Consider the following 24,391-nt stretch of genomic DNA (forward strand, 5'->3'; position numbering starts at 1 on the left):
CCGCCCTGCCACTGCACCCCCTGCAATGAGACCCTTTTGTCTCTGTGCAATCTCTTCCCTGCCACTACACCCCCACCCCCGCCACCTCTCGGCACATCCCTTAAATCAGAACTTTCTATAGGGAACTGGTTGTTAAGATTTTGGCAGCTCATCACTGCCCAGCAGGGCATATCTCAAGAAGTAAGACTGTGTTTCAGTACCTTTGCAGAAGCTGAAATGGCTCATACCCTCACTCAGAAAGATATCAACTTTTCGACTAGCTGGAAAGAATGTAGATGTGCCAAGAAAAAACACTCTGTGGCAAATTGTCTATCTTAGGTGGCAGAATCCAAATTCAAGTTAGGAAAGGGGAAATCTACCTGCTATGGTTAAAAAAGATGTAGTCAAGATACAAGAACTCCAGATTTGCCAGGCAATGGCCATGGAAGAAGATGATAGAGGCTCACATTAAGATGAGCGTGATTGAAGCATAGCCTACTAGAACCTCAGTCCCTCAAAATCCAAAGTGCAAAACAAAAAGAGGTATTTTTGTTTGAGATAACAATGCAGAAAAGATGACACTCTGATACTGAAAATAAGAGGAAACTAGAAACCAAAGTGAAGAAGCTAGCAAACCCTATGATAAAACAAAATCAAGACTTCGAGGGGTTGCAAACTAAAAAAAACTGAGTACCTGAAAAAGAGCTTCAGAAATTACAGGAAATTCTTGGTAGACTTACAAAAGAGGAGAGTGGAAAAAGGTTAGTACATGCAGAAACTCAGAGTTCAACTGCAGATTCTACAATAGTAAACATAAATAAAGTGCAAGTAAAACTACTGTTGGGCGGATTCTGGATGTGCACTGACAATAAAATAGAAAAGGCAGAACTAGGAAGATTGGTACATCCTGCCTTCAATTCCAGGTTATGCAGAGACACCAGAGAAGAAAATGAGCAAGTTGTTTAAGGGAAAAATGTTGCACAAAACCCACAAAATATTCAGGAAGATTGTTGATGGTAAAATGATTTCATAGTGGACCATTAGTAACTTTTGAAAAGCTTTAGCACTATTTCAAATAAAAAAAGGCAAAAACAGCCTCTTGAATGTGAACAGAAGAAGAACAGTGCAGAAGGTCTTCAGGTCTATAACAGCAACAGTCTTTCATATGAGATCTGTTTTGCCCTTATGCAAAGCCAGTTGCAGTCAAAGGAAAAAACTCCTTTTGACTTCAGTGACCATTTGATGAAGGCCTAACAAAACAAAAATATAGGGGTGAAATCCTGCCTCCATTGAAGTAAATAGCAAAAATCCCATTGACTTCGTGGGGGAGTTTATACTTATTAATATTTGGTGCATTTGTAAAGAACTGGGGAAGGAAAGTAATAATGTGTCCATTTAAGGTGGAAGGCAGCTTGGGTGAAAGTGATCATGAAATGATAGAGTTCATGATTCTAAGGAATGGTAGGAGAGAAAACAGCAGAATAAAGACAATGGACTTCAAGAAGGCAGAGCTTGGCAAACTCAGTGAATTGGTAGGTAAGAGCCTATAGGAAGCAAGTCTAAGGGAAAAAGATTTAAGGAGAGTTGGCAGTTTTTTTAAAGAGACATTATTAAGGTCACAAGAGCAAACTATCCCACTGCATAGGAAAGATAGGAAGTAGGGTAAGCGACCACCCTGGCTTAACCAGGAGATCTTCAACAACTTGAAACTCTAAAAAGAGGCATATAAAAGTAGAAACTAGGTCAAATTACAAAGATTTAATATGAAAAAATCCAACACACGCATGTAGGGAGAAAAATAGAAAGGCCAAAGCACAAAATGAGATTAAACTAGCTAGGGACATAAAGGGTTACCAGAAAACATTTTACAAGTACATGAGAAGCAAAAGGAAGACCAAGGACAGGTTAGGCCCATTACTCAATGAGGAGGAAAGATAATAACAGAAAACACACCAATGACAGAAATGTTAAATGCCTTTTTTGTTTCAGTTTTCACCAGAAAGGTTAGCAGTGATCAGACAACTAACATAGCAAATATCAATGTAAATGGAGTAGGAATTGAGGCTAAAATAGGGAAAGAACAAGGTCAGACTTACTTTGACAAGTTAGATGTCTTCATGTCGTCAGGGCCTGACTAAATACATCCTAGAATATTTAAGGAACTGACTGAAGAGATCTCTGAGTCATTAGTGATTACCTTTGAGAACTTGTGGAGGATAGGAGAGATTCCAGAGGAATCTCTGGAAAAGGGAAAATACATCTATCTATAAAAAGGGGAATAAGGACAACCCAGGAATTATAGACATTAGCTTAACTTCAGTACCGAGAAAGATAATGGAGCAAATAATCAAACAATCAGTTTATAAGCACCTATAAGATGATAAGTAACAGCATGGATTTGTTGAGAATGAATCACGTCAAACCAACCTAATATTATTCTTTGATAGGGTAGCAAGCCTCGTGGATAGGGGGAAGCAGTAAATGTGATATATGTTGACTGTAGTAAGCCTTTTGATACTGTCTCACATTACCTTCTCATTAGCAAGCTAGGGAAATATAACCTAGATAAACTATTATAAGGTGGGTGCACAACTGGCTGAAACCTGTATTCAGAGAGTAGTTATCAATGGTTCACACTCAGGCTGGAAGGGCATATCGAGTGGTGTCCCTCAGGAATCTGTCCTGGGTCTGCTTCTATTGAATATCTTCATAAATGATGTTGATAACTGCACAGAGAGTACATGTATAAAGTTTGCAGATGATACCAAGCTGGAAGGGGTTGCTAGCGCTTTGGGGGACAGGATTAGAATTCAAAATGATCTTGAGAAACTGGAGAAATGATCTGAAATAAATAGCATGCAATTCAATAAGAACAAATGCAAAGTACTCCAATTAGGAAGGAATAATCAACTGCACAAATACGAAATGAGAAATGACTGCCTAGGAAGGAGTTCTGCAGAAAGGATCTGGAGGTTGCAGTGGATCACAAACTAAATATGAATCAACAATCTAATACTGTTGCAAAAAAAAAGCGGACATCCTTCCGGGATGTATTAGCAGGAGAGTTGTAAGCAAGTCATGAGAAGTAGTTTTTCCACTGTACTTAGCACTCGTAAGGTCTCAACTAGAGTACTGTGTCCAGTTCAAGTCACCACAGTTTGGAAAGATCTGGACAAAAAGTCCAAAGGAGAGCGAGAAAAATGATTAAAGGTTTAGAAAACATGACCTCGAAGAAACTATTGAAAAAACTGGGTTTGTTTAGTTGGAGAAGAGAAGACTCAGGGGGACATAATACGAGTCTTAAAGTCTGTAAAAAGTTGTTATAAAGAGGAGAATGATAAATTGTTCTTCTTATCCACTGAGGACAGGACAAGAAGCAATGGGCTTAAATTGCAGCAAAGGAGATTTAGGTTAGACATTAGGAAAAGCTTCTTAACTATGAAGGTAGTTAGCCACTGGAACAAACTTCCTAGGAAGGTTGTGGAATCTCCATCATTGGAGGTTTTTAAGAACACGTCAGACAAATATCTGTCAGGGATGGTCTAGATAATTTTTAGTCCTGCCTCAATGCAGGGGACTGAACTAAATGACCTATTAAGGCCCTTTGCAGTCCTAAATTTCTATGATTTTGTATCACACTGTATTCTGAGAACTTCATGAGCACTGCTGGAAGGTGGTATAGTGCACACATTGTTAGAGTTCAAAACAGACTGCTGGATTTCCTCTAATAAAAGAATACTAACACGCTATCTACGCATATGCCTGCTTTTACTTCCACAGGACACTACATCCCAGTGATTCCATAAGTGTTGAATCAGTGGCTCAATCTCTTTTTTAAAAATGAGATATGGAGCTATTATCCCTGTTTTGTTCCATTGAACTTTCTGATGATGGTTTTTTCACAGATACCCCAGTGCTTTGTGTAACAATTAAACTAATGAGTGAGTATCCATCTCATAGTACTTAACTGTGTGGAAAAAATCCCATATGATTTTGTCACATACTTTTTCTGTATCTATTGCAAAAACTGCCACTGGTTCACTAATTGATATTACTCGTTATATCACATTTAATATTTTCTTTGTATTTTTTTGCTGGCAAACTCCTATTCATAAACCTCACCTGATCAGGGTGTATTAGCTGGGATAATGCAACTGAGTCTCCAGCATTTTCACTAATAATTTTCAGACATAATTTATAAGTGACACAGGCCTCTAGCTACCACATTCTACTGGCTCTATGCTGGCTTTCCTTAATAAGATTATAGAAGCATTATTCAGAGTTCCAGGCAGTAGCCTTTCCTCATACGAGTGTTTAAGGGCACTCAACAACAGGGGAGTTAATGGATCACTGAACTTTCGATAAAACTCATAAAAATCCCTGTTGTCCTCAGGTACTTCCTTTTTTAAAATATCTGTTAGTTTTCACAACAGCTGCCTGTGGTACAGAGCCCTAAATGTATAACGTAAAAAATAAGCCTACCGTCTCCAGGAAATGTGGAATCTTTCTAGATTTGCATTCAAAACCAATTGTATTGTTACTTATCTGTCCCATACTGCTCAACATACAGGATACATACCTGTTATCATTACTATTATATATTTTAATAAAACACAATGTTTATGGGCTAAATAGTCAAAAGAATCTCAGTGCAGCCTGAAAAATTATTCCTGAAAGTTTATCTCCATGCAAAAATGTAGCTTTGTGCAGACAAACTACTTTTGCATGCACAAATTGGGTAGGTAGGAATCTAACAAGCTAATTTAGATGCACAACTCTCAGATTTTTGTACACATAATAATGAACAAATTAAATAATACGCATTGATGCAATTTTAGTGCTGCTTTGAAAAACTGGGCCTGTATGGTAAAGACAGATTCATCATAGATGATTCACAGATGACATACTTTCAGTTCCGGGGCTCAGAGAAGGGGTTGTGTTATCTGTAAGAAATATGCTGTTCCTCATTCCATACATTAAAAACGCTTTTAGACTTAAAACTTACCAGCCACCGTAGAGTTACAGGTCCAGTGAAGCTCAAATCCAGCCACCAGCTCTCAGCCTTAGTGTACAGTAAGAAGATACATGGAGGGGGATAAGAGGAATCTTCCACTTCTGGTCTCTGGGGCTGCCTTGTATCTGCTACTAAAGCCCAGAGGCTTCAGGAGTGCCCCCATTGTCCTAATTCACCTCTGAGTCTTGTGAAAAGAACAGGGAGGATCATCATTGATGTGGATCCTCTGACAACACCTGCGCCTGCAGAGAGCCACCACAGAGGTGAGCTGCATGTCATGTGAAGGGAGCTCAATTCAGTTCCTGCACATTCCTCCTTCCCCTCCCGCCAACCCCCCCCAGACTCCTAGGCCCCTGCTCAGTGGAATTACACCTGCTCCAATGCCAGGAGACCCGCTGTGACCTTAGAGCTGGGGGCCCAAATGAATACAATTACTCCTGAGTCTAGTTTTTATACTGTCTCCAGTATACAGCATGCTTTGAAACAATGAGAACAGAGTGGGACAAAGGTAATTTGACACCCACTGCTCTATAGTGTGTAACACTTTACCCTGTGAAGAAGCTTTTCTTCACTTGCCACTCTTATTGCACTGATGCTTGCTACTGCCCCTTTCTGATTCAAGAAGTCTCTTTGTTGCTAAGAATGAATGGATGTCACATACTGCTGAGGCATATGTCCCCAATTAATTGAAAAAATTAATGATGTTCACTGAACAGTTACATCAAGTACTTTCTGGCTGGGAAATCAGACAGGATATAGAAAAGTCAAGACCTCTGAAGGAAGCCATGAATATACTCTTGGACAAATGTAGGACAATGTACTGGAATTTGAAAATGAATATATGGCTTGTAAGAACACTGTCACAAGCATTGCATATATTGGTATATAATAAGTGCCTTTTCATTTTGGAATCCTAATTGAGGTCTAAATTCAGAAACCTGACACGGACAAAAAAGATACTTGTCATCCTCAGATTTTGCTTGGCAAAACGTCATCCTATTTCTTCATGATTTGATTTACAGCTATAAGAAATAGAATTCCTCAGAAACAGTGAGCAAGGGCAGTTCATTTCCCATAAAGCAAAGGTCTCTGATGAAGACGTTTGGTAGCATTCTCTCTGATCTACTTTTATCTGGTTTCTAGTAGTTGGAATAATCCAGGTTTTCTGAAAATAGACCACTCCACATTTACCTTGTTCATCACTCCTCTGTTTTTCAAAGGAACTTGTCCCCCAATCTGCTTTAAAATCAGTTATATATTCATGATTTATTTGTGCTTCTTCAGTAAGAAAGTCCTTTTGGCATACAAAATATTGGTTTGTGATTTAGCCTACCAGCTGCAACTGAACTAACCCTTTTAACTCACGCACATTAGTTATAATTTTTGGTTCTCTTAATAACCTCAAACACATGAAAAACAAATAGAATGAGTTGATCATTCCTAACAGTAAAATACACTTCACATAGTTTGCCATCATGCTGTGGAATAACTCCACAGTGTCAAGTAGCACACAATTAGTAAAACTGTAGGGGGAAAAAAAGAAGTGTTTTGATCCTGAGAAATTTTGATCCTAATCAGATCGAAATTTCAATGCTCTTGTAGTGCTTAATATCTTCAATCACAAAAAAAAAAAAAAATCAAACTGATTCCAATGTTAGGTTTTGCATTCTGTGACTGAAGTAAAATGCTAAAATATACAAATGAATCTCTTTTTTGTACAAGTTTATTATCATCACTAAGAAGCAGGATTGATTCTAAATTAGCATGATAGAATGTCTGATGTTTAGCTAATCCTTAAACCAAGCCAGCCTTGGCGATCTGACGGCAGTGTACTACATTTTGGTTTATAGGCATTGCAAAGATGGTGGACTGCATAACTGTTTGCACAGTAACCTTCTTGTCCAAACCATAGGCTGACGTGGTCATCTACTTGAGAGAGTGACACAAGCATGCCCTTTTGGCTGGAAATGGTGGTGACGCAGCAGTCAGAAGGAACGAGAGATAAGGGGAAATGAGGATCAAATTAAGTGACTGGTAAAAGAGAGCATATAAAGAAAACAGATTTGTTTTGTATTGAAAAAATTAAAGCTATGTCTGGTTTTAACACTTAAACAGTTTTGTTTTGCAATCTTACTCCCTCGTAATTACTTCTAAGCCGCTATCATTACATAGCTCAAATCACATATTTCTGTAATTATTTAAAGTTAGTGTCTAGATTCTGTCTAAGTATGGAAGCCATCATCACACTATCTGAGCGCCAGGCAGACATTAATGAATTTATCCTGGCAACACCCTTGTAACAAAATATTTTGCCCATTTTATAGATGAGTAACTGAAGCACAGAGCTATTCCATTGGGCCACAGAGAGAAAGAATGAGAATGACTCTATAGCTCTCCTGCGAGGTGGGAGACCCGGGGCAAGTCCTATTGCTCAAATTACTCTTTAATTTTTTATACACAGCAGAACAGCTTCAACAGGAGAGACAGAGATACAGACTATCCTGTAACTCAGTAGTTACAGCACTCTCCTGGGAGGCGGAAGACTACTGTTCAAATCCTTTCTCCTCCTAGCAGGAGGAATAGAACCTGGGTTTCCCACATCCCAGTTGAGTGCACTAACCACTGGGCTAAAAGTGATAAGGTGGGCACCACCTCCTCCTCATCCAGTAGGTTTCAGATGTGACTTGATCTGTAGGCAACCTCTGAGTATGCCTATTGGATTGGGCCCCATGGTCAAACACCTGTCTTCCTTGCTTTGTGGATCATTCTGGGACTTAAGCAAGAGAGAAGTGTCCAGATGCCGACAGCGAGGCAGCAGTGCACATGCCAAGGCAGCAATTTACACACCCAGCTAGCTTTTACCCTGAAAATTTAGGCACCAAGTGAGTTTAGGCACCGACAGTGTTCAGCGGGAGTTTTGTGGATCCTAGTGGAGCCTAAAACTGGGACTTCAACAGCTAAACCCAGACTTAGGCACCTAAGTGCTTTTGTGACTCCCACCCTAAGTGACTTGCCCAAGATCGCACAGGAAGTCTGTGGCAGAGACAGCAGTTGATTCCAGATCTCCTGGTTCCTTAGCCTTAAGCACAAGACCATCCTTCCTAGCCCTTTAGGGGCACAAGTAAAAGGAAAGGGTGCCCTGGCTGAAGAGCCAAGCAATCCCTGCACCAGACTCCTATGTCTTCTGCTTTTGTAACCTAAGGAGGTTACGCAAGCAGAAGAGTCAGGAGTCTGGTACCGTTGGCATAGCTAGAAACACTGAGCTGCGGGAGCCCTTCATTTGCACAAGTGAGCTGGTGCAAGGCAAAGGAAGCACATGCTACCACGTGTTCTTAAAGGTCATAGCCGTGGCTACTGCTGAGTGCACTACCTCTGAGATCCAGGAGCCGTTATTTTTGTCTCGGGCACAGGTTTAATTGGGATTGCCTACAAGAGCAGAGCATTGGCCCATCTAGTCCAGTGTCCTGTTCCTCACGCTGGCCAGGACCGTCTGCTTCAGAGAGAGGTGCAAGAAACTGTGCAGTAGGCAGTTATGGGCTAAGCTGCCCATGGAGAAGAATATTTTTTCCTAGCCTCCATGAGTTAGTGGTTGACTTATGTCACGAAACATGAGCCAAAATTCTTGGTGGTAAGAGGTTCTTGTTATTGTAATTATGGGTATTCTTATTATCCATATAAATATCCAATTGTCTTTTGAATGCTGATAAAAGCTTGCCTTTAATGATATCTTGTGGCAATGAGTTTCGCAGGCTAATTGTGCGCTGTGGGACAACATTTTTTTTTTTTTAGCTTACCAGCAGCATCAGCTCTTTTGAATGGTAAATAAAACAGGACTCTACAAGGTTACACGTCTAGTGTCTTTAAGCCATCAGTTTGCTGAACCTGAACCTGCTGTTTCTTGATAATAATTTTTTGCCTTTTCCAGCAAAGTGATATACAGTTATGTCGCATGAGGCCTAAAACATAGTTTGCATCAATAACCCTGTAAATTCGCTCCTAATGCTATTTCATCTCCAAATCAAATCCAACTGTTTAATGCAGCGCTAATTAGTACATCCCCATTTCAGTTTGTAGACTCTCTATTGTAATTCCTTCATAGCTCATTTTTTTTCACAGCAGAGCATCAATCAATGTAAATGCCCTGCCAGCCTAGGCAACACAAGATGTCCTCCATGCATTTGTCATTAGCCACTGAAACAAAGGGAATACTGAACTGTATATTTAGCTGTATTCAGTAATTTCTCATAAAAATAAAAACTGCAAAAGAAGAGAAGGGGAAAAAAGTCTGGTAGATTGGCCAATTGCATTATCAAAACCTTGGGGAGGCTTTTTTGAATTCTGCCTGCAACACCATCTCTGAAGGGCTTTTTGTACTTGAAAGAAGAGTAGAGTTCTCCTGTGACATCACTGCAATATGGTCATATCTCTGCCCATTAGACAAGTGAAATTTACACCCAAGCTTTTGTCCCATTTTACATGAAAAACATGCATGCAATATTGACTATGTTTCTTCTATTTATTACAGCAGTTTCTAATGAAGGTTGAATTCCTACTTTTATTCAGAACCTCACTGCTTTTTCAGTTGCCCTTAATCATCTAAAAAAAAAAAATTCTCTTTGAGCTGAAATTTTCCAGACCAAAGGTGAATTTATATTTTGGCATGTTTCTGCAAAACTGGTTATTGGAGAAGTGTATGCTTGTGATAAACTGCAGAACCACATTAAATTGCAGAGCCATGTGAATGACAGCATTTATTGTGCATCTCTTACAACTTCACCTGTACTCTGGCCACAAAACCATTTCTACTGTGACTGTTTCTTACATTATAGACCTCTAAGCCACGTCAATCAGATGGCATTTTAAAAAGATTTTGGGGTTCCAGGAGTCCTTGCCACAAAACTGTTTTCTGTTTTTCCCTAATTGCTGAATTTTCCTCCAAAATTACACTGGTCTGAGATACAGAATGGACAATGTTCAGTCCTGGCTAGTGACAGGTTTAATGTTCATTTTCTTGTGACCAAAATGGTTAGAAAAGGAGTTTTAGCCCATTTATTAGTGATAAGTGTTCTTCTTTCCTAGGCCTGGATAGCTGAACCCATGGTATTAAGGGAGACTGGATTTACAGGTAGAACAATATAAAAATAGTGACCACAAAAAGATAAACTCTCTTAAGTAGTTGTTCTGTAAAATATGATGTAGCCTATAGCAAATAGGTCTTGTTGGCACTTGTTTGGGAGGAATGATACAAATCAGTGGTGGCTTTGTCTCTCATGAGTAATGTGGCCAGTTCTGGACCAATATCATTTTTAATTGCAAACCATTTGGGCTGGCATCCAGGTCTGTAACTCGTTGGGAAACTGAGACTCTCCCTTCCAAATATACAAAGCATTTGTTCTTAACCCTAGAAGGTTGCTAGATATTGGTCCTTAAAATCATGGCATCCTGTCTTAGTGAAAAACTATTTTATTTACTTTTTAGGGATATTTAAAATTAGTGCTACTTTTTCATTCCCTGAGAGCTGTAGCAATGGACTCATGGTAATAAGTAGGGCCCTCCCAAATTCACAGACTGTGAAATTTTCCTCTGTTGAAATCTGGTTGTTTGTGTACTTTTACCCTACACTATTGATATTTCACAGGGGACATCAGTGTTTCTCAAATTGGGGGTCCCAACACAAAAGGGAGTCATGGGATGGTCACAAGGTTATTGTAGGGGGGTTGCAGTATTGCCATCCTTACTTCTGCGATGCCTTCAGAGCTGGCCAGCTGGAGAGTGGCAGCTGCTGACCGAGGGCCCAGCTCGGAAGGCAGCAGCACAGAAGTGAGGGTGGCAATACCACACCAGGCCATCCTTCCTTCTGCGCTGCTGCTGGCAGCGGCGCTGCCTTAAGAACTGGGCTCCCGGCCAGCAGCCACCGCTCTCCAGCCACCCAGCACTGAAGGCAGCACAGACATAAGGGTGGCAATTCCGTGACCCCCCCTACAATAACTTTGTGGCCTCCACCCAACCGCTTTTGAGTCAGGACCCCCACAGTTTCAACACCATGAAATTTCAGATTTAAATATCTGAAATCATACAATTTACGATTTTTAAAAAACCCATGACCGTGAAATTCGTAGGGCCCTAGTAATAAGGCAATTTCTTTTTAGAGGCATAAGTAATTTAATTAAAAAAAATAGCAATAAACTTTCTAAAAAAATCTAACATAGCTTTTCTGCAAATTGTGGCATGATGTGTGTGGTGGTTAAAAGGGGAGGTTGGCATTTGTTTGGGATAAATAAGAGGCTGCCAGCTGTGACATACCACAGTAAGAATAGAGGTGGTGTGATCTGGACTCTTTTCCTCTGGGGATTGAGCTGAAATAACTAAATTCATTTCACTCAGTACCACAACCTGAACATGGACTCTGGTCCCAGATGTGAAAGACCAGTACTTTCCCCTTAAACCGTCTTACCTTCAATCAGTGTAGTTTAAAAATATATATATTTAAACTTCTGCTATTCTGCTGTCTTACATTCATCAGTAAACTAGCTCTTGTGAAGCTTCATCTGCCCTGCCATCAGTATCTGATATAGCTATGTACGTTTTATACACATATTTGTCACAGAGGGTTAAGTTCTCAAATCTTTATTTTTGCCATGCAATGTTGTATGGCAGACATTAATATTAGTGGGCAGGGGGAGGGGACTTTAGCTGCTTTAGCAACTGAGGCCTAATTTCTTTACTCAAGTTGCACGATGGTAGCTGAGAACAGAATTTCGATTTGGGACTTACAATACAATACTGTATATTTTCTCCTGAGTTTGGATGGATAAGTTTCATTACCGTTAATGGAAGCTACGCCTGAAGTGGTGCTTAGAGCAAGTCTGGGTTTCCAAAGGACAGTTTCAGCAATAGGAAATGGGGAGCCACTTTATGGCAAGATTAAAGTTTTAAAAATCAAGGAGAGCCTGACAATCATGAGAAACGAGAAAAGTTACAGAAAGCTAAATAATTGAGTATTCACTATTCAATCCAGTTTATTAACAACCACATTCATCATTTAGAAAAATGTAGGTCTGTACATTCATTTCCATTCATTATTCCTTCTCAGTTTATAAAACATCTCTGCTTGACTCCAACTTCATCATAAATGTTTTAGTTTAAGGTGTTATCCAGCAAATTCGCTCTTGAACAATAGTTCATCCGAGCAGACAAGATCACGTGAAGAGAGACTAAGCCATGTACAGAGGCATACAAACAAACAGAATGAATTTTCCTGCAATCAAATAGTGTCCGAGAAACATTCTCAGCTAAGTGAAGCACTTAAAAGGAGATAATGTCAAAAGTAAATAAATTAATTAAATTAAATAAATGGCTCTGGATGCTAGGCAGTAAATTAATGTCTTCGGGCACTACAACATTTATTTCTCCTAAAACCTGAAGCCATAGGATAGAATTCTGATACGCATATTGTAAGTCTCAGTGGGTGGTTGTATATCTGTATCTTAATTTATAACAAGAGAAAAGTTTTGCTGTTTTTCTACATTTTTGAACCGGTACCATGAACTGAAAGCTAAATTCTGATCTCATTTAAACTGGTGTAAACCAAAATGTCTCCATTAACTCCATTGAGATACTGTGGATTTAAATGAGATCAAAATCTCTAAATTTGTCGGGGTGGTTCGCAGAGGTTCAGGGTTTGAATCAGTTAGGATAAGTACCCAAATCTTTGCGTGGAATGTCCAGTATTTCAAGTTACTTGTTTGGCTAGATACATAGAGTGAGAGACTGTTCTCACAATATTTTGGCTAGAAATGGACCTGAGCCACAAAGTTTGGAAACTAATCAGGATCAAATTTCTCCGAAGTTTGGATCTGACCCATCTCTAACTTTAGCTCCTCCCACAACCAGGAAACAAAGAGCAGCCGAAAAATGAAAAACTGTGTTTTAAAAAAGGTAAATAAATATTTTCAACCCTCCTAAAAGTTTTGGTTCAAGCTTTGAGAAAAGGTCTGGTTTAGCTTTTATTTTATCTGTACAGAGTGCTTATCCTTACTTTTATCTAGTTTCACAGGGATTTAGATGTGTAACTTCCCCATGAATCAGGAAAAGACAATATCCCTTAGTGTGGCAGCAAATAACAGATTGATGGCCACATCTTAACATTTTTAGAATGAAATTTGTATAGGTTTAAAAGATTTATTACTGATGAACCAAGCAGTTGGATGGGAATTTGGGTATTATCAAGGCATAATTTTCTTTTCAAAACACAAACTGTCAGTTCCCTCTGCCTTTGGAAATTATGCCCATAGCTTTAGAGAGTTCCTACTGTACCAGCTGTTATTTCTCTTAGCAAATATTTATATTGTGATAGCAACTGAAAGCCTCAATCAAGATTAGGGCCCCATTATGCTAGGTGCTGTACAACACAGAGAAGAGACTTTTCCAGCCCTGTGCTGCATTCTCATGTCATGCCATGAGGAAGATGGGTAAAGCATTTTTTTAAAAGCCTTACTGAACTGCTGTTTTCTTAATCCACTGTAAATGTATTTTGGGGAAGGGGGAAATCTCTTGTGAGATTACAAATCGCTAAGGGCCAAATTGTGCCATTTAGTATTGGGAGTGTGGAGCCACATGACCCCAGGGGGACCTCTGGGAGGGATCAGACACAAGAGAGGCAGAATTCTTCCCTATGCAGGCTGCATTATCCTTTAGCCTGGCGTGCAGAGAATGCGTCTGTAAGAATTCCTTGCACACTTCCCCAACCTTCACCCCCCCCCACCCCTCCCCTGTGTATTAGATAGTAAATCAAATTGTTTGGGGAGAATTACATAGATATATGTGGTTGCTCATAGAGCATATACAGGTCTTCCATCCTCTTAGCCCATAACTCAGTTTAAGTATCAAACATCATTTAACTTTGCTAAATATTACTCAGTGCTTTTTTTTATTGCTAAAAACCAATTTGTGGATGCCTACTATTTAAAACATCTAACTAACTAATTGCAAAATCTATAGAAAAGTCTCTACAGCATCAAAGGCTCAGTTGATCCTATGAGCAGTTATAAATGAAAAACTGTCTCTGTTTCAAGCAAATAAGGCACTTAATGCACTCTTTCTGGCTGTGATGCTATTTTCCCTGTGGGTTTTGAAAATGACCTTCCTGTAAGCATCAAGGACTGTAACTTTTCAGATAAAGAAACTTGTTCTTGTTTTAAGTCTATGCCAGGTTCATTCCCCTATAGCCCACAGTTTTCAAAAGCAGAAGAAAAGTAATCCAGACTTTTTTTAAAGAAAAAAAACAACTCTGTTTCCAGAATGAAGTTACCCTGTCAGCTTGCCTTGGGCCTTAGGTGGAGAAGTGGAGATTAAAGAGTCAGTATTCCTTTTCATGTTTCGTCTGCCAGTTTTGTGAATGTAGAAAGAGAACTGGTGGCTACAGCTAAGCATCCAACTGTGGTGTTAAGTACAGAGTTTTCTTCCCCCGCAATACATTAGAAATATTTTTATGAGTTCACAGCAGAAGGACTTCAGCATCAATACTACACAGTTATTGATTATGTCCCAAGGAGGAGGGGGACTACCACTGCAGATTTAGCCTCGATATTTTCCCCGATTATAATGAGCCTCTTTGTGAGGCTGTATGAATACTCAGTGTTAACTGTATGATGATCTCATCATTTCCTATTTACTCCATACTTACCTGAATACACAATTTACTATAATTTTTAGATGCATAAGCACACTAGTAAAATGTCCCTCTGTAAGAAGGTTCCATAAAAGGCTACTTTTGATATACGATTTCTTTATCTCCTCTTCAAACTGAAGTAGACTACTTCCTTCTTTTAAAATACAATTCACTCACTATTTAAAAGCTTTGGCTTTGATTTCTCAGAACATCCCAAGTTTTTGTTTTTGGTTTTTTAAACCATATTTCTGAAGACAACCTTGTACTGATTTATTTTGATTTGATAATGAAATTATGTTCCTACAAAGAATACTAGCTTCTTCCCCCTGTCCCTCCCCCACATCCCCATTTCACTACAAGTACATTGCTGTGTTCAGAACTCCAGGCAAAACTGAAATCCCTCTGTCGGGAGCTGTGTACATATCAATATATTTGTACTTAGAGAAATTAGAGTCAGATTTTTTAAAATTCTTTGTGAAACATACTGTATATTACATCCATGCTAACCACTGAGCTCAGACCAAATAACTAGATAGCATTTAAACAAATTTCAATAAAATTTAGCATCCAGCATTTTAAGGAACAGACATGTACAGCTGATATAAAGGTCATTTGTTCTAAAACGTTAGCTCTTTTTAATTTTCTTTTAATTAAACTTTTTTTATTTGCCCCCACACACACACTTCGTTGGGGGGGGGGGTTCCATTCCACTGTCCACATTGACACTGATGATTTCCCTGTAGTAAAGTTATTTATACCAACTATTAAGCCAAAATCTAATGCTAAAAGGATGATCCAAGATTTACCATCATTTCTCTACAATTTGTTATCCCCAAAAGGTCTTTTCTTCTCTCTCCCATACATGTGTAACTCCCATTAATATCAAAGAGAGTTACATGGGTACAGGCAAAGTAGAAGCAGCCTCTAAGAGAAGGGTCATTTGTTGAGCTCTTCCAACAAGACAGTACATCATCTGGACCCAATCCTGCAAACAGTTAAGCACATGTAACTTTCCTCGTGTGAGCTGTCTCATTGACTCAAATGACCAGTCCTTTAGATTTTCACATCAGTAAAATTACACACATGATTCAGTGTTTGCAGGATCGGGCACTACATGCACATTTTAAACTAGTAAATAGAAAATCCATATTTAAAACTATTTGGACTTTGTCAGTGTACAGAAATATAGGGCTTATTCCTCGTCCTCAATGTGGACTTGTCTAGATAAGGACTCTATCTTGGACCAAATAATGTTACTTTTTTAAAATGTTTATGTTAAGCTTAAACAGGTAGCCCATAACTTTTTTGCTTTTAACTACATATAACTTTCCAGCCACAGTTTAGGTTTGGCTGAATTTTTACATATTTATTTTTACTTATAATCAAATTCATTAATTTGGTAATTAATTCCCTCTGACTCTGAAAAGGCAAAACTTAAAAAAAAAAAAAAAAAGACAGATCAGTAATGATTCAGTTACTAATTAGTTAAATCGATTTTTCATTTTTACTTCCAAAACTGGTGTTCTAATTTAAAATGTGTTACACATTTCCTCAATAGCATCATCTGGTTTCTAAATCTAAACCTGGGGAAAACAACAGCTGCAAAATAACATAGACCAGTAGATGTTTCAATGCTTTCTGCTTTCTGTCTCATCAGATGTCTGGCTCTTATTTACAGGCTATAGAAATATCATTCAGATTGGGTATGGGGGATCTAATGAACTTAAAAGAAGCTGTAAGACCTAAAATCTAGCACTCTGTGGCACACTTTAAATCCTGCTGGTTTTCCAGTGAGACTCTATAGAGAAAAATACCTTGCGTCCTGGTCTTTCTTTCAGTATATGCTGTTAATATCTACAAATCTCTCATCTGAAACATTTGCAGATGAAAAAGAAGCATGTGTTTATGGTTCCGTGCCTGGCCTGGCCAAACCCTGGAGTGGAGAAGGTGCTGGGGATACAGTAGGAATTCTCAAGATAGGTGGGCTGCTCGGAAGCCTCATTTTCATGTTAGTGTCCCAAATACTCTTCATATTCATAGCAGCCTCCTCTCAGCACAGCAGTGCTGGTGTGTGAGCTCTGGAAGATCCAGAAAGGTTTGCATGTGACTGCAGTGCATAGAGTTTTCTTCTGTGTGCTGAAAGTTTCGGAAAGGCAAACACCTCTTCATATCAAGGTGTGCTTTTTGTAAAGCTTTAATGTTGCCCTTTTTTCCCATAGTTCTGAAATGAAGAGGCAAATAAGCCCCATTCTGCTCATGATTCAGACTTTTTGAGTGGTACAAACAACCAGTACTCAGCAAAAGAAAGGTCTCGTGGTTCAGGAATGGAACAGAAAGAGCTGAGAGATCTGGCTCTGCCACAGCATTCCTATATGATCTTGAGCAAATCACTGAACCTCCTACTGCCTCGGTTTCCAATCTGCAAAAGCCAAGGTGTGAGGGTATTTGTGAGACTTAATTCTTTAATATTTTTAAAGCATGTTGAGGTCTTCAGGTGGCAGCTGCTATAGAAGTGGAAGGTAATCAATTAATTATTATTATTTACAAGTTTAGATAGATTTCACTCTATCCTCCATACACCTGTATGGTTTTAATTTTCTGGCTTTCCAGGGATATTAATTTCATCATCAGCCATTGACAAGGATACCTTGGAATTTACTATTTTACTGAAATGGAAAATTTTAACAAAGTAAAACTTTAAGCGATGGTTTTTTTCCCCCATTCCTCCCTGAGTTCTCACCTCAGAACGTAACTAATAACAATTACAAAGCTGGGATAATTTGCATAAAATTGCATCTCAAATTGCATGCAACAATGGTTTGACAGAAAAGCTGTATAGTAAGTAGTTACTGCTTTCCGCTTCAGCATGCAGTTTTGTATCCTATGAATCACCGTAGCAGAAAGCTTGAAACTTACACTTGAATGCAAAAACAAAATGTGGGGAACCTGAGGGAGCCTCCTGTTGGAAATAAATGCAGAAGTGTAGGCAACTTTAGCTTGTTTACAAAATGCCATAACCCAAATTGCAAATATTTGCTGATATTACAGTGGAAAACTGATTTATGTTTGAAATTCACTGTCAGACATGCTCCTATTTTAACTTTTTAAAAATTTAATATTTTACAAAGTTTTTTGAGTTGCATTAAGATATGCAAGTGTGTGTGTGTGTATTTTTCTCTTTAAATGTATAATTATATGGCTTTAAATACAGATAGAGACATATAGATAATTTGGGAGATATACATTTGGTTAACTTGAAAGCTCTGAAGTGTCATTTGTGACTCTATAGTAGGAACTTCAACAGCATTTTCCAAAGTGACTTTTTTCTGCCTCCCCTCCCTCCTCCAAAAAATCAAAATGTACTTCATGAAACTATTGTATATGAAGCACTTATTAGCCGTAATTAAATGGACAATATGAATTTACTACGTCTTTAGGACTCTGGCTTGTTCTGGTTTAGAGCAAAATGATTAATGCAAATACATATTACTTGAGATAACCATTTAGCAGCTAATTTAGCCAAATTTATTACAGCAGTTAGAGGTTTTTCATTTTAGCAGACGGAGACAAGGGCATGCCAAAAGCAGAAGGTGTGTATGAATGCACACTGCCCTCTAGTGCGCAAAGCTTCCTGGGATTAACAGAAAATACAGACAAGCAGAGTATGCACTGGAGTAATAATATCCAGATGTAAGTATTCTAGGCATTCTTTAAAATAATGCCAGTGTAAAGTATTTTATTTCCATGAAAGATAAGCATCTTATTATTTCTGTACTAGAAAAGAAGAATCAGATACAAATCAAAGCAATTTTGACTGGGTAACATTGTGGTTAGAGAATTATTTTAAACTTCTGTATTTTTTAAACTCTCTTTCTGTGGGCATCTAATATCACAGTTTCACATTACTGATTGTTTTTACTTCTTCTCCATTCCTGGTTATATTTCAGGCCCTGCAGAGAGTTGTCACTCTGCTTGACTCTAACCAAAAGTCAATTCGGCACCTCCCTTAGGCCACAGTTCCTTTCGCAATCTGTTGGTAGATTTATTTTGCTCCAGTATTAAGCAAAGTCTCCCAGGACCTTCCCCCTGCTGACCAATGGAGATTTGATTCATCTGCGAACTGTAAATTCTGTTTGACAAGATCAAAAGAAACAGATATATAAGTTCAGTAGTTGATATCTCGTGCAATAAGGAGAAATGATCAAAGAACAGGGTAGAGTATCTTCCCAAACCTTTCAAATATCCAGACTCTCAAAGAGTTCTACCTGCAAGCAATGAATAAATCACATACATTTTTTTTTTAACAATTTGTTGTCAAATGCACTGAAAATAGCCAGGCAGCATTAGGTATTTTGTGGGCCTCAGAGATCTGTAGTCCTCTTTGCTCTTCCTCTCACATTGGAGCTCCCAAAAACTGATTAAAGACTTATTCCAAATGATTGTAGCCCATGATTCTCCACTGGTGCACTAGTAAATAGTTGAACTTATTTGTCATCTTACTGGCATTCGGCATTGAACATACAAAACGGGACAAGTGCGTTCCATTTCTTTACATTGGGAATTGTAGAGATGAACATTATTTTACTAGGATACTAACACAATATTTATTGTCCTTTTTGTTTTCTTCCCAGTGCTGAATAAGGGTCAGTGTGTAACTAAATATTACCGCTGGATGCAGAAGAATGGAGGGTACATCTGGATACAGTCCAGTGCTACCATAGCTATCAATGCCAAGAACGCAAATGAGAAGAATATCATCTGGGTCAATTACCTTCTTAGGTATAAGTTTCAGTCACTTCCTTTATTTGAATTTCTGTCTCTGTTACTTGACTCACATTGAAAGGTATAGAGTAAAAAGAAAAACAATGGCAACTACAGAAAGTTAATATGAGATGAGCTTTCTCATCTGTTCGTGCTCAGAACCAGCTCCTTCTGGTGGAAGTTATTAAGACATCTGTCATGTCTCAGGTTATTGGGAACTTCTTGAATGATTACGCTATGTTCGTATTAAAGTAACCCTCCATCAGTTTTATTGCAGGCCTCCATTGCCTTGAATTCAACCCAGCACTAGCTGAAACTCCCAAAGACTTGGCCCACCATGCACTGGGCTTGTTATAAAACATGTGATGGATTTTTAAGCAGTGGTTTCTTTGGTTATTGCAAAATCCTGGTCTGACATCTGAAGGCGATCTTCCTGGGACATTACAGACATGTCTCTTGGAAAGGTGATCTTCATTCCAATATGCCTTCTTGCGATGACAGGCATTAAGGCAGTACTCACCTTGAAAGATGGAAAAAAATAAATAAATGCAGAAGAAGCCTGTTAAGTAGAGCTGGTTGGAACGTTTTTGACAAAACTTTTTTATTGTCAAAATATGCTATGTTGTCGAAGCCAAAACATTTCAGTTTAACTCATTGATTTTGAGTACATTTTCAACAGAATGGTTTCTAAGGTCCAGAATGGACTCTCTGGTCACAGGGAGAGAAACCCCTAATCGAAAACTTGACCTTTTTCATTCTAAAACAGTTTTGACACAATTCCATTTTGCAAAAACATTTGGAAGGGGTTTGGGGTTGTTGTTTTTTTCATTCTAATGAAAATAAATTTGGAAACCTCAAAAGTTGTAGCAAAACAGAATTGTCATTCTCTGGTCAGCTCTACTTGTAAGTAAGTTAGTTGCCATGGCTTGTTATGTTCCCTTTGTTCCAGGAGGGAGGCAGGGAAAGTTCAAAGTGATGTCTAAGGGCTAGATTGTGACTTTTATACCATAGCCAAGGAGCATCGTAGAGATTGTGCCTGCCTGCCTGAACCACAGTCTTGGATGATGGAGTAGTCTTGATTCCCTGGGCTGGGAGCCAGGAAAAATCAATTCCTAAGGGAGTGCAGGCCCCTGACATTGTGGAAGCTTTGCATGGCAGTGGAGGGGTAAGGGAAGGAGGATTGGGGCACATTTCTCCCTTGTGTGACTGAGTGGGATTGGATCCTCTCATAATCTGTCCCTGTTCCCTTACTTTTTTCTTTAAAATGTGGTGGATGATTGATATCTATGAAAGTGAGGAAATAGCCAAGCTTGCAAGAGTGAAGCATAGTTGCAGCCATAGTTGCTCCTGAGTCTTGACCTGCAGCACGTGCTTGCCCTTCTGACCCTAAGCTTCTCCTGAACAGAGCTTCAGACTATGCCAAATAGTGTATTGGTTTTCTAATCTCCATAAACATCTAACTAGGATTATAAACCAATGCTTTTTTCGCATTTGCTGGTATCCGGACACTGAGTAAATCTGATCCACAACTGTTCCACAATAATTTGCTGTCTACTAACAGAGTATCAGTCAGAAACTAATTAAGATGGGGGCCTAATTGACCATTACTTAGATTCCTCATAGAACTTGATTTTTCTCCCTCATTCCCATCAGTGTTCTGTTAGAGAAAGGTAACTCCTTCATACAATTTGTGTATTTTTAAATAAAGATTACTCCCAAACAAGATCCAAGCAATGAATAGGATTTTATTGACAGAGCAAGGCATAAAGAGTTCTGATATTACCAATGGCAAGAACACTGGTTTATATATATTTTCATGCATGAGAAAGTATGTTCAGATGCCTGTCCGACTTGTGCTCCGAATAGACAAACTCTGTTGCTAGATAGAGCTGATATTCTTGTTCAAGAAAATAGTTGTTGTTTTTTAAACAACTCTTTATTCCTATACAAGGTGCAGTTGTACCCCACACACACTATTTCTTTTGCTTGAAGGGAGGAAAGTTTTGTGGTGCATTGCTGCATTCTGGCATGGCCATGTACAGTAACATCATCACATTGTTGATGTCACTTTTTTTGTCCCACAGGACAAATCTGCCAGGGTGACAATCCTAGGTAAGAATGGAGAACAACTGTGAATGTTTCAACATTGAATTTTCACAGTGCACTAGACTAGATTGCATATAGGCATTCTGTAATTGTAATGCTCTGGACACATTTAGTAGCCCTGGACCCTCCCCTTCCTTCTGTCTGTAGAGAATTGGAGATCTCCTGGTAACCCACTGGCCTGAATATGAATCACACAGGAATGCTCAACCACTCAAAAATCCACTAAAGAATATTTTCTTAAACAATCTGTGCTACATTTGTCTATCTAGGTGTCTTCTTCTGGCCTTGCCTTTAATTTTAAAAGGAATCTATTTTAAAAAGGCACAAAATAGATCAAAAATATTTTTTGTAAGACTCTCTTTGATAGTGGGGCTTTTTCCACATTGCAATCATGTTCTTTGCTAACAAGCCACAGGTGAACACCACATGAGCAGATGAAGATATGATTATAATAGGTGTGTTGACAGTTCTGTATCCTTAACATATGCATCATAACATGCACGTGTGCATCTGTCATATATTTAGGTTGTTAATTTTTTTCCCTAATAGCTTTAGAGCTATCTGAGCAGTGACCAGTTTCTCTGGTCCTTAATTGAGCAATATTCTCAGTAATTTCAAAGTGAGATTTACTAGCGTAAGGTCTGGAGAATATAGCCCTTCGGAAAACAACTATTCAAAAGCTATGACAAGGATTGCATAGTGTAATGCCACCTGAATGTGGTGAGCATCATAGGTAGTGCAGAAACAAGTTTTAAAGGATATCAACTCTCTCTCTCTCTCTCCCCCTCCCCCCCCATCCCTATTATCATTGTAATGGGAAAGAATTCTAGATATTAGATTGTGGTTTGTATAATCAATACCTTGCTTTTAGGTATCAGACAGGCAGGGCTACCTAATTAGCTATGAGTATAACTCAGATATTTTGTGGTATCAGGCATGGGGAGGGATAGTTCAGGGGTTTGAGCATTGGCCTGCTAAACTCAGGGTTCTGAGTTCAATCCTTGAAGGGGCCATTTAGGGATCTGGGGCAAAAACTGGGGTTTGGTCTTGCTTTGAGCAGGGGGTTGGGCTAGATAACTTCCTGAGGTCTCTTCCAACTCTGATATTCTATGATTTTAATACCAATTTAGTATTAAAAAAAACTTTCAAAAAATTCTGCTGTGATGAACTGAGGAGAAATATGTATGTTTTCATGTTTCCTCTTCTCTTCTCTCTATTTACATTCTTTGCTCCTGAGATTTGATAAAGGAAAGGGAAAACTATCAAACTGCAAATCATCCATTTGTGTTTATGTTTGCTCTCTGTTCTTTAGTAACCCAGAGTACAAGGATACGCCGATGGATATTGCACAACTTCCTCATCTGCCAGAGAAAACCTCAGAATCCTCAGAGACCTCTGATTCTGAATCAGACTCAAAGGACAACTCAGGTAATATAAACAATCCTGCGCGCCGACTACTTTCCTTTTTTATTTTATATTTTTGTATCTTCAAGAGCCAAGTCAGTGATTGTATTTCCAGATTATCACTAAATCTCACATTTTTCATGGATGGTTCAGCTTTAGAAAAAATACCTTAAAACCTCAAAATCCTGTTTTTAAAAGATATCAAAATCTTTAGTGACCCAGAATGATCGGCTATTTACTCAGTGCATGCATGCCTGGTTGAATTACACTTATCTAAATATTTGAATCCCCAGCTGAGTTTGTGAGCAAGCATTATGCCTTGTGCAAAGGCTTACATTGTAACTACTGAATATGATTCCAGTTCTTATCTGTCGCATGTAGTCAGATGTTCCTAACATAAATGTACACTGTCAAAGTTTATCACCCCCTTTGCTGTATAAATAGGCTTCTTGAGTTGCTTCACTAGGGGGCAGTAAAGATTGCAAAAGTTGTATATTTTCTTAAATTAAAAGCATTACATTTTATTAGAACTTTACAGGTTCAAAGCACCTGTTTGTAAGTTTTACTTTTCTTTGGGGATTTTTTGTTTGTTTTAATACTAATGATCTGGTTCAATTAATTCTATAAATAAAAAATCCTAAAGAATGGCAGTCTGTTCAGCCTGTTAATTTATTCCCCAGTAGATTTATAAGTAATTACATAGGTAGATGTACAGATTGGCTGGTGTCTTTGTATGGGATTGTCTTTAGTCCAAAAAATAATTCTGTAGGCCTGATTCTTCTCTCATGTCTGTATAAATCAGGAACAAATACACCAAAGTCATTGGTTACACACTATTGTAAATCAGGTGTAAGTGAGAAGAGAATCATGACCTATATGTTTTGTTTTTTAATTAAGCAGCCATTTGTTCTCTCATCTTTTGCACTTATTCCTCCTTTCTCTTTTGACAGCTCTGTTTGACAGTGAGAGTCAGATGTTAGGCAAACATACAGGCTTTATGTCCATGTGATTTGAGATCTCATCAGCCATTCAGAATGCTTTTTTTCCTACCCAGTTTCTAGATAACCCGATAATACAGTTGTGGAGAAAAGAGTTTCTATAGTTGAGAAGTGTATTTATGTTCATGACTGCTGAGGCTGGCACAGAGTAAGAGAGCATTCTTCAGTGATGCACAGATGCATGCATCTTAGAAAGTAGGACAAAACTTTTGACAGCTTTGGGTTCTTTTGTGTTCACTTAATGTGAATTAAACAAAAATACAGAAAGGCCTAGGTTCATAAGATCTTCTTGGCTGAAACTAGTAAGTTCAGTCCAAGCGTTTTTAAATCTGCAGACAACCTTGGTGCCATTTTGTTTTATCTTAGGTTCAAGTCACTCTACCAAATGGGAACAGTAGTTTAAAAGAAAAAAACTTTTCTTTTTAAATTTTTTTTTGGTTAGCAATTTGGCTTTAAGTA

General features: G+C 38.5%; 1 protein-coding gene across 8 annotated transcripts in view; it reads left to right on the forward strand.

Moving 5' to 3' along the window:
• NPAS3 (neuronal PAS domain protein 3) overlaps positions 1 to 24,391 on the forward strand; it is an 832,983-nt gene that overhangs the window by 803,094 nt on the left and 5,498 nt on the right. For all 8 annotated transcript variants that reach the window (XM_037900583.2, XM_043548371.1, XM_037900579.2 and 5 more), the window contains 2 exons: positions 19,295 to 19,442; positions 22,843 to 22,958. In XM_037900583.2, coding sequence (XP_037756511.1) covers positions 19,295 to 19,442; positions 22,843 to 22,958 — 264 coding nt within the window. The remainder of the gene's footprint in view (positions 1 to 19,294; positions 19,443 to 22,842; positions 22,959 to 24,391) is intronic.

The sequence above is a fragment of the Chelonia mydas genome, chromosome 6 (genome assembly GCF_015237465.2).
Source record: "Chelonia mydas isolate rCheMyd1 chromosome 6, rCheMyd1.pri.v2, whole genome shotgun sequence".
NCBI lineage: Eukaryota > Metazoa > Chordata > Testudines > Cheloniidae > Chelonia > Chelonia mydas.